This window comes from Danio aesculapii, chromosome 10, assembly GCF_903798145.1.
Source record: "Danio aesculapii chromosome 10, fDanAes4.1, whole genome shotgun sequence".
In the NCBI taxonomy this organism is placed as follows: Eukaryota; Metazoa; Chordata; class Actinopteri; order Cypriniformes; family Danionidae; genus Danio; species Danio aesculapii.
Genome location: NC_079444.1, coordinates 20,834,785 through 20,845,143, shown reverse-complemented (window position 1 = coordinate 20,845,143; position 10,359 = coordinate 20,834,785). Strand labels below are relative to the sequence as shown.

Genomic DNA, 10,359 nt, shown 5'->3' with positions numbered 1-10,359 from the left:
GTGTTTTCAGAGATGCTCTACTGCATGCCTCAATCGTAACGAGTGGTTATTTGAGTTACTGTTGCCTTTCTATCAGCTGGAACCAGTCTGGCCATTCGCCTCTGACCTCTGGAGTCAACAAGGCATTTGCACCCACAGAAATGCCGCTCACTGGATATTTTCTCTTTTTCAGACTATTCTCTGTAAACCATAGAGATGGTTGTGCATGAAAATCCCATTAGATCAGCAGTTTCTGAAATACTCAGACCAGTCTGTCTAGCATCAACAACCATGCCACATTTAAAGTCTCTTAAATCACCTTTCTTCCCCATTCTGATGCTAAATTTGATCAGCAGCTGATCGTCTTGACCATGTCTACATGCCTAAATGCATTGAGATGCTGCCATTTGATTGATTGGCTAATAAGAAATTTGCATTAACAAGCAGTTGGACAGGTGTACCCTATAAAGTGGATGGTAAGTGTAAAGTATATTCCTCCATCTCTCTCCCCCATACAAAAACACATGCATAAGCGCTGTGTCCTGTAAGGCAGGCCATTTTAACTTTTAATGTATAAAAGAGACCAGTATGCTTATTAATTTTAACACTACTAACTCATCTCAGATTAGCATAGTTCATTGAATCAAGTTAGACCATTAGCATCTCGCTCAAAAAGAATTAAAAAAATTTAAACAGCAAAATTATCTAAACTCTTTGGTCAGTTTTAGTGAGATGCTAATTGTCTAATCCGATTCAATGATTTATGCTATGCTAAAAGTTCTCCCAGCAGATCCAGAGATCTGCTAAAAATGGAAAACACCATTTAACTATGGAAGTTGTAATATTAGTAAATAATTTCTGTTTCTTTAACAAATGTTGCCCTAAAATGAGAAAAAACAGAGCAGTACCAGGCTGTAATTCACTCTCTGCTGTCTCTTTGTTCTGAAGTGGCTGGGGCTTTTGAGCATCCCTGATTGCTCATTCGCTCCCGGTGAATGATTGGCAGCTCCATAGGGGGCTTGTTTACCACAAAGAGCAGCTTCTCCCAGTGAGGCTGTACAGTTCAAGCAGTGAACAGAAGCCGGAGATCAGCAGAATCAGCAGGTAAGATGCTTGTTCATAGCAACAGATGGGGCTTTGGTAAAATAGGAATAGAAATTTTATTCATTTAATTTATTTGCATACATTGTGTGAGTTTGAAGTAAGCATGCTATCACTGGCACATTGACGGTGTGTAATGCATTATGTAACTCTTATATATTTATGGCACAACAGGTGTGTAATTGTGTGTGAATAAAAGCAGATCACAGCTTTCATTCTAGTTGAGCTTGACAATTGATGTAACAGTCAGGTTGTGTGCTTGTTGTCAGTGGTCAGCACTTGTCCTTTGAAGTCCAGTGATGCGGATAATGAGATTCAGATGACTCGTGCCGCTCATCACTTTACAACTCTCTAATAATGACTACGAATTTATGTAAAAAATGTTGAATAAACTGAAAATTGTAATATTAGAATGTATGTTACTGTAATAGGAAAACAATATCAGTAATATAATAATAAAAACATTTAATTTAAAAATAATTAATTAATAATAAAGGACATTAAATTATAAATATTAAAAGATTGTAGATACAAAAAGAGATTGTAAAATTCGATTTTAAATGTTTATTGTAACTATTTTATTACTCAAAAAGTAAATGAAGAAATCCGATATTAAATCAAATAAATATTATAGGATAAATTAGATTAAAAACTTACATATGTTTTGATGTTTAAACATTAAGAATAAGTTTGAGAAAATCTGCAATTATTAAAATGTATCATAGAATAATGAAATATGTTTAAAAGAATATCCTTAAGTATTTTGGATACAAAATATTATTTTTATTCATTCATATATTTTCTTTTCGGCCCTTTATTAATCTGGGAATGAACCGCCAACTTATCCATCTTATGTTTTTATGCAGCGGATGCCCTTCCAGCCGCAACCCATCTCTGGGAAACATCCATACACACTCATTCACACTCATACACTACAGACAATTTAGCCTACCCAATTCACCTGTACCGCATGTTTTTGGACTGTGAGGGAAACCGGAGCACCCGGAGGAAACCCACGCGAACGCAGGGAGAACATGCAAACTCCCCACAGAAACGCCAACTGACCCAGCCGATGCTCGAACCAGCGACCTTCTTGCTGTGAGACGACAGCACTATAGCATTGTCTCTAGTTTAGAATATGGTGGTTATATGGGTGTTGGATGCAGTAAGCCACTTATCATGTAAATACATTTTTTTATTTCTTATTTGTAGTCAAAACAGTCAACAATGTACATATCAAAACCTCTATAAATCTTATGTATATCATTTTATTGTTTACTTACTTATTTACTCACTTATTTAAATATCCTTTCTATTCTCTTGTGTGCATGTATTGTAACCTGAGCTCCTTTAAACCACTGATCATTTCTTTTGTGTTTTGTGCACAAATGGCGAATGAAGCTCAATCTGATTCTGATTATAAATGAGCCCAAATTAGACCTATGTTAATAAATAAACATTATTTTGTGAGCCAGGGTGTTTAATTCTATTAAAACTTAATGTAGAAATATAAAGCATATTTCAGCTTGATCATAAAAATCTAGAATTATTAAAATGAATTATTGATCTTTCAAACCACAGCTAAATTGCCTGCATCATCTGAAATGACCTCCAATATCTATGTAATGAGACCATAGGGCTTTTAGAGAGCTAGTATAAATTCGCTTTTAATAATTTCTTTATAATTATATTGTTAATGTTGTATTTATTTATCTGTTTGTTTTGTATAGGCCTTTATATTGTCTTTTAAAGCGACATGTTATTGTTTTTTATGGTTGATGACAAAATTGTATTTATTTCTTATATTAGCTTTTCTCCTATGTCATATTTTGAAATTACTTTCACGTCTTCTGAAGGAATCTTCAGTCATGCTGGGCAATCAGAAGCTCCTGATCATATGGGTGTGGATGTTGCTGTTGGCGTCACTGTGCCCTTGTTTCCACTGTAAACGGGGTATTGGTGGCAGGGGCATGAGCAAAGGAGCGGCACCGGCCAAAGCGCCTCCTTCCCAGAGCAAAGGCTCATCATCCAGACAGGGGCTGAAGCTGGCAGGCGCAGCGGCTGCGGGAGCTATTGGAGGAGCGGCCATCGGCTACGGGCTGGGCTCTCTGGGGAGACCGAGGTACGGCCACAACGGCTACTCCGGCGGGTATTACCAGCCCGACAGATACAACCAATCCGACTGGAGGTATTACGGGAACATGGCCAGCTCAGAGCATGTGGGCAGCCTTCTCCTCACACTGGGCTCGGTCGCTCACGTTATTATTATGTGGGCATGAATTAGGCTTAAGGTATTTCTTCTGATAGAAAATGTATTATTTTAAACAATAAGAAAGGTTTTAAAAAGGAAGATGCAATCATTTATCGGGTATGCTGTTCGATGAAATGTAGGCTAAAGACTTTTTTGTTGTGATTTTGAGTTGTTGCTATAATACAGCTCTGGCCGGAAGTTGACGAGAATTGTTTATTATAACTCATTACATTGTGTTTTATTACCACCAACTCCCACACTACACACAGTAACGTAAAAATAGCAATTGTTGTTGTACAGTGTCACTAAAATGATGCTAAATTAATGTGTGGTAAAGGTGTAAAAAAAGTGTAACCTAAGCCACAAAAATTAGAGGGTCCGTTAAATGGTATAACATATTTCAGCCGAAAATTTGGTGCATCTCTAATATCAACACACTTTTAGATTTCCATTGTTGCATATTTCTGCTGTGTGATTGGGTTCATGTAGAATAAAAAAGTCCAGAACTTATCATTGTCATTGACATAAATTTTTTCACAATTGATATAATATTACTTATCAGCCCAGCCCTATGGACAGTCATCTAAAAGCAAGTTTTCTCTTTATAAATATAATATTAGCAAATATAGTTGGCAGAACATTTATGTAGGCCTATTGTTCTCTTTTAAGTTGTTTAAACAAACAAAAAACTACAACAACATAGAGTGAATGATCCTAGAACCTTTATATCTGGTTTACAAAATAATAACTAATCTGGAACTATACAGGAATGTTAGTGGAGTGTCATGTTTGCTGGGTGGTGCTAAAACTTTGATTGCAAAAAATACAAAAAAAATCTGATTAAGCACCTTATATGCAGATATTCTAATTATAAACAGTTCATCAAGGTTAAAGTTTAGTCAATGTTATGACTAGTGGATTAGTACCTGTGCATTTGTAGTAGGGCTGCACAGTATATCATCTCAGCATCGATATCGCAATGTGTGCATCTGCAATAGTCGCATCGCCAAGATATGCAATGTCCAGTCTGAATTATAGTTGAACTGGTGCTACAGAGTTGTATTTAATCATTGTGTTTAAATGGGGGAAAAATTCAATTTTTGTCTTGTTTCTCGTCCAAATATCTACATTTCAAAGCGTAAACAAGATTATTTCACTTAGCCCACTGGCAGATAATTTCCTTAAACAAGCAAAAAACTCTTAATTTTCACTTCTTTTTTTCTGACGGTGAAAATTAACAATATTTTTACCTGGTCTAAGATTTTTTTTTGTTATATTTTTTGAAGAAATAAAACATAAAAAGTATAAGAAAAGCTTTTTTTTTTTTTGCATTGTGATAATTCAATTTCTGTACCCAAATACTGTTAGACCCCTGCAAATCATCAAATAGAGCTATTCAAAGCCATCGTCTGAAACAGTATTCATATCGCAAAATTAGCGCAGAAATTAGTGCAGCCTTAATCTGTAGGGTTTTTATCTTTTTAATTAAAAAAAAAATAGTAATTTGTCAATTTTTATTTTAGTGTTTATTTTAGGACACAAGGATAATATTCATTTGTAAAATGTTTAGGGTACATACATTATTAAAAAGAATGATCCCCATTCCACACACACACAAAAAAAAAAACAATTAAAAACACTGCCTGGCCAGTAGTTGGCAATGTCACTTTGCAAAGAAGCACTACACATCTGCGCACATGCTACTTTTTTAGTATAAAACTAGTTTTGAAAAGTTGTGGCCCTCAAAATGCTTTTCAATTATTAGGTTTTTAGTTTAGACCCATAGGACAGTGTAAAAATACCTTAATTGGGGGATTTTAACTAAAAATGTAAAAGCTTTGAATGTGTTTTGACTTCATTTACTGTACATGACACAAATGAGGATTTCAGTGTATTTAATGCATCAGTTTAATGTGCTCATTCTTTAGGTAAGTTTTGACATCCAAATCAGCCAAACTGTTTCCTTACAAAATAACATAGCCAACTACTGGCCTGGCATACATAATACAGCATTTTTATATTTTTTTTCTATGGAAACAACACAATTGTAGGTTGTTCACTGTTTCAAGGTAAGAAAAAGCATGGAAGTTGTGTGTAGATTTGAAAATTAAATGTATATACAAATGTTTTTTTTTTACTTGTGATGAATGTTTGAATGAATGAACATGAATGAACATTTAAGCATGTTGTGTTGCTAAAGACTGAAAATTCAGCAATCATAACCCCAATTTTATTTGCTGTTGTGTGTATTAACAAAGAACCAGTTTAATTTAAGGGCTAATATTTAACCGAATCAATTTTTTTGCAAGCCATGTGAGCTGGAGTACCCTGACGGGGGAAATAAAACAAAAGAGAGAACAGATTTTGCTTTTGCCATTTCTTTAGCACATTGGCATCAGTTAATACTCCTTCGTTTCAGGGTTTGATGTGTGCTTTGGCTAACCATGTCACTATTTACTTGTACGGTTTAAACGAATAAATAATTCACTCTGCTTATTGCCGTCCATGTTGTTTGCTGAACTGACAGATTGCTTTCTCCTCATCGTGATGTTGGATTGCTGGAACGCTCTGGTCTCCTAGCAACGTGTATCATGTGAAGGCCTCGGTGTGGGGCTCTGTGAACTTACAATGGCAGTGAGCTTCATTTTGTTTATACAGACCAGCCATTGTTTTGTCTGCAAAATATTGAAAACGTGGGCTTCACAGTGGCGCAGTGGGTTGCACGATCGCCCCACAGCAAGAAGGTCGCTGGTTCAAGCCTCAGCTGTGCCAGTTGGCATTTCTGTGTGGAGTTTGCATGTTCTCCTCGTGTTCGCGTGGGTTTCCTCTGGGCGCTCAGGTTTCCCCCACAGTTCAAAGACATGTGGTACAGGTGAATTGAATAAGCTAAATTCGTCCGTAGTGAATGAGTGTGAAAGCAAGAGTGTATGGGTGTTTCCCAGTGTTGGGTTGTGGCTGGAAAGGCATCTGCTGCGTAAAACATATGCTGGATAAGTTGGCAGTTCATTCCACTGTGGCGACCCCTGATAAATAAAGGGACTAAGCTGAAATAATATAAATGAATATTGAAAACGTATTTGTTCTCTTATATGTACTGTACCTGTGGAAACGAACTGCAGAGAATTGCTGAAAGGTTTGAATGAAGGTAACACTGATAAATAATCTAAATAAACAGTAAATGAATTGCTTAATGTTTTATTTATTCATGTATTAGGCAAACAAATTGGTTCCTTAGAAAAAATTATTATCCATGAAAATATAAATGGCATTTATATGATTATATATAAATGACATAATAATGCACACATAAAACTTGTTTTAAGATGTTGACATTATTATACAGTAGTAGTAGTAACAATAATAATATATGATGATGATTTATCATAACAAAATTCATTCATAAAAATGCATATGGCAAGTATGTGTTGTTATTTGGATTCCTATAGAGTGGAAAGGAAAGGCAATTCCATTACTCAATATATTAAATGTTCATTGTTGATAGTTCCATTAAGTGGTACTAAAAAGCATAGTGGAAGTAGTGAGCAACAGAAGCACTTCAGAGATACTGTGTCCATTAGGGCTATTGGAACTTCTGGGAATTTCCCCTTCTCTCCGACTCTCAGATTGAACAATGTACAGCTCAACACACTTTCGAGATTTCATCTGCTCAATAAGCGCCGGATAGCTGATCTGCATGATGCTCACTGTGTCCTCATTCTCATCCTCATTCTTATGAATCTCAGCAGCCTTTGGATAATCATGGGTGGTTGTAGTAGATGTTGTGTCATTCTTCTCTGGCCCACCTTTCTGTAAGGATTCTTCGTTCAAACCTGGAAAATCACTCATTGGTTCATCTCTTTGAAATTTGCTGTTACCTGCAGAATCTTTTGACCCTTGATCTCTTAAAAGATTTTCTCGCTTCATGCATGTGTTCATGAATTGGTCGTATGACTGAGCTTGAGCTGGTAGCTTCGATGTGTTGTCGGTTCCTGCTGTGTGACTGGGTTTTTTCTTGTTACCTCCATCTTTAAAACGTGTGTCCTGACGTTGGTACATGTGGTTGTTGTAGTAGCGTTCCTCCTGAGGGCTTCTGAACTGGAAGTTGGGGCGTTGAAAATTTCCTATTCCATAGCCTATAGCCATTCCTGCCATTGCACCAACTCCTGCAGCCACCACTGCCTTTTTCCCGAAGCCTTTGGATTTTGCAGAAGGGCCGTAGCCCATGTTTTTCACTGATTGTGAGAAAGGGGAGCCACCTGTCCCAAACCCACCACCTCCAAATGATCCTCCATATCGTGGACTGAGAATCTGATTGTTGGGGTTCCAGTTGGGATATGCTCCTCCAGCGGAAGGGTGTGCTCCTGGGTAAACTCCAGGCTGCCCTGCATTTCTCACTGGGTACGATCCAGCTCCTGGATACCCTCCAGGGCTGTACCCACTTCTACCTGGATGCTGGTTAGGGTAACCCCTTCCTCCAGGGTACTGATTTGGGTAGCCACCAGATGGAAAGGTTCCTGCTCCAGGATTCTGATTGGGATATCCTCCGGGGCTGGAGCCGCCTCTTCCCGGATACTGATTGGGGTAGCCACCACCTGGATTGGTACCTGCTCCAGGATTCTGGTTGGGATAGCCTCCGGGGTTGGAGCCACCTCTTCCAGGATACGGATAGCTGCCTCCTGCTGGATAAGAACCTGCTCCAGGATTCTGGTTGGGATACCCTCCGGGGCTAGAGCCGCCTCTTCCAGGATACTGATTGGGATTTCCACCAGCTGAAGGATAGCTGCCTCCTGCTGGATAAGAACCTGCTCCAGGATTTTGGTTTGGATACCCTCCAGGGCTGGAGCCACCTCTTCCAGGATACGGATAGCTGCCTCCAGCTGGATAACTGCCTGCCCCAGGATTCTGGTTGGGATACCCTGCTGGACTAGATCCACCTCTGCCAGGATACTGCTGGTTAGGGTAGCCTGGGTTACTTCCTGCACCAGGATTAGAGGGTTGTCTGGGATGGTTAGGTTGGGTCTTGGTCCCTTGTGATGGTTTTTCGGGTGGCTTCTTGGGAACAGTCTTGCTTACAGTGCCTTTCTTTCCTCCTGATGTATAGTGTAACACTGCCATCAAAACCAAAATGATGACTATAAGTTTGCATAACTCCCCCATTTTGGTCCTAACAAAAAACACAGTGAATTAAAGCAAACCTGACAATGAACAAGAAGGTAAAGACACAGAAAGAAAGCTTAATGAAATGCAGTTTATATTACTAATACAAAACAAGAGTCAAACTGATACTTAATACAAGAGAAAAGGCATTTTAAAACATTCTGTAAGCAAGGCTTTGGTAAACAGCTTCTTATTTGGAAAGACCAGCAGAGTTAGTGTTTACCACAGTTCTAATGGAGAAAGCTTTTAGTATTTAGAAATGGCACAGAGAGGAGACAAGACAGTAATGGACATGAAAGCGTTTCTATAGTGTAACATGGCCCTACAGCACTTTCAGCTCATCAATCTGGTCCATTATACACTATGAGATTAATACCCATAAAAATCATCTTCACATTAAAAGCCTAAAGCATGATGCTTAAGATATTATCAATGCTGTTTAACTATTCTTCAATAAAACATTCCAATAAAAACAAAATCAACAATAATTGCATTAACACTTAATCAAGATGTTTTGTTCATCACAAAATTAATTTTCTGTTATTAATTGCTCACTCTCATGCCATTATAATCACCTGAGACTTTTGTTCATCTTTGGAACACAAATTAAGTTATTTTAGATTAAATCTACACATTGTTATTCTTAAGGTGAACAATTAATCTAAGTTAATCCATAGAAAAAAATGTTTTAGAAATCTTCAAAGTCTGGCCATTTGCTTCTGTGTTTGCAGTGGCTGTCCTTCTCTGTTGACATCAGTTTGACAGCTTCCACCACAATATACTCAACCAAGCCCTACTTACTGTTAGTTTGCTTCCAGGGAACAATGTGCGAAGATAAACAGCGCCCCCATGCAATATTTCAAGGAAGAGAAGTAGGCATATTGAGTCATATTTACAGTTTGTTTGTTTTTTTGCACTAAAAAAAGTGTTTTTGTAGCTTCATATGAACACATTAAATGTTTTTGCTTCCTTTTGTTGACTTTAAGCATGTCAGGACTGTTTCTGTCTATGGATGATGAGGGAACTCTTGGATTTCATCTTAAATTGTGTTCTGAAGATGGACAAAGGTTTCATGGGTTTTTAATGACATGAGGGTGAGTTATTAATAACAAAATTTACAACTAACCCTTTAATGTATGCCACAAATGATAAGGATTATATAGAGTTGCTCTTCAGCATACAAACTCATACCAAAATCAATACAGTCAGAGATTACAATTTGATAGAAAGTGTTTATCATGCAAAATTCAAGATTCATGTTAGGGCAATTAACTTTAATATCCTTTAATTGGCAGCAATTGTGCTGAATAAATTGTTATTATGAGACATTTGCAGCAAATATAATTTAAATAATACATCAGTGTGACTATTTTTGTTTATATTTTAGCCAATAGTTAAAGGTAGCGTGTCTGCTAAGTAAACAAATATAAATGTGGTAAACAAGTAAAGACTAGATGGACACATTCATAGATATGCATATAAATGACATCACAAAACCAACAATCTCAATTCAGGATCCTTCATACAAATAATATCACCATAAACAACCCTTTATAGTACGTTTGTTTAGTTTAAATGTAACATATGTAAATACACTGAGTAATATGATAGTTTAGTAATGTCTTACCATAAAAAGCTTGAAGAAGTGTCTCTCCCGCAGCCCTCTCTGCTCAACAGAGATCACGCTGACTCTAGTCGAGACAGATAGTCGTCTGGGTGTGGCTTTGTGAAATAAGGTTCTTACAGAAAGCTAAAGCTAAAGGCTGGGGTGCTGTTTCTGTGTGCGTGACGATTCAAAGCTTCAAACACATCTAGCAGAAGGAATACACAACCACTGAATAGACGCTTTGTCCGAAATAGTTAGAAAATTT

General features: G+C 37.3%; 2 protein-coding genes across 2 annotated transcripts; one reads left to right on the top strand and one right to left on the bottom strand.

The window, feature by feature from the left end:
- The first annotated feature begins 911 nt into the window (after positions 1-911).
- Positions 912-4,415, top strand: sprn2 (shadow of prion protein 2). Its single transcript, XM_056467001.1, has 2 exons — positions 912-1,083; positions 2,937-4,415. Exon 2 carries the CDS (start codon positions 2,949-2,951, stop codon positions 3,357-3,359), a length of 411 nt encoding a protein of 136 aa, XP_056322976.1. The 5' UTR covers positions 912-1,083; positions 2,937-2,948; the 3' UTR covers positions 3,360-4,415.
- A 2,095-nt stretch (positions 4,416-6,510) lies between these two features.
- Positions 6,511-10,211, bottom strand: prnpb (prion protein b). Its single transcript, XM_056466702.1, has 2 exons — positions 10,116-10,211; positions 6,511-8,495 (listed from the first exon to the last, which is right to left on the bottom strand). Exon 2 carries the CDS (start codon positions 8,486-8,488, stop codon positions 6,839-6,841), a length of 1,650 nt encoding a protein of 549 aa, XP_056322677.1. The 5' UTR covers positions 8,489-8,495; positions 10,116-10,211; the 3' UTR covers positions 6,511-6,838.
- Positions 10,212-10,359: the final 148 nt, after the last annotated feature.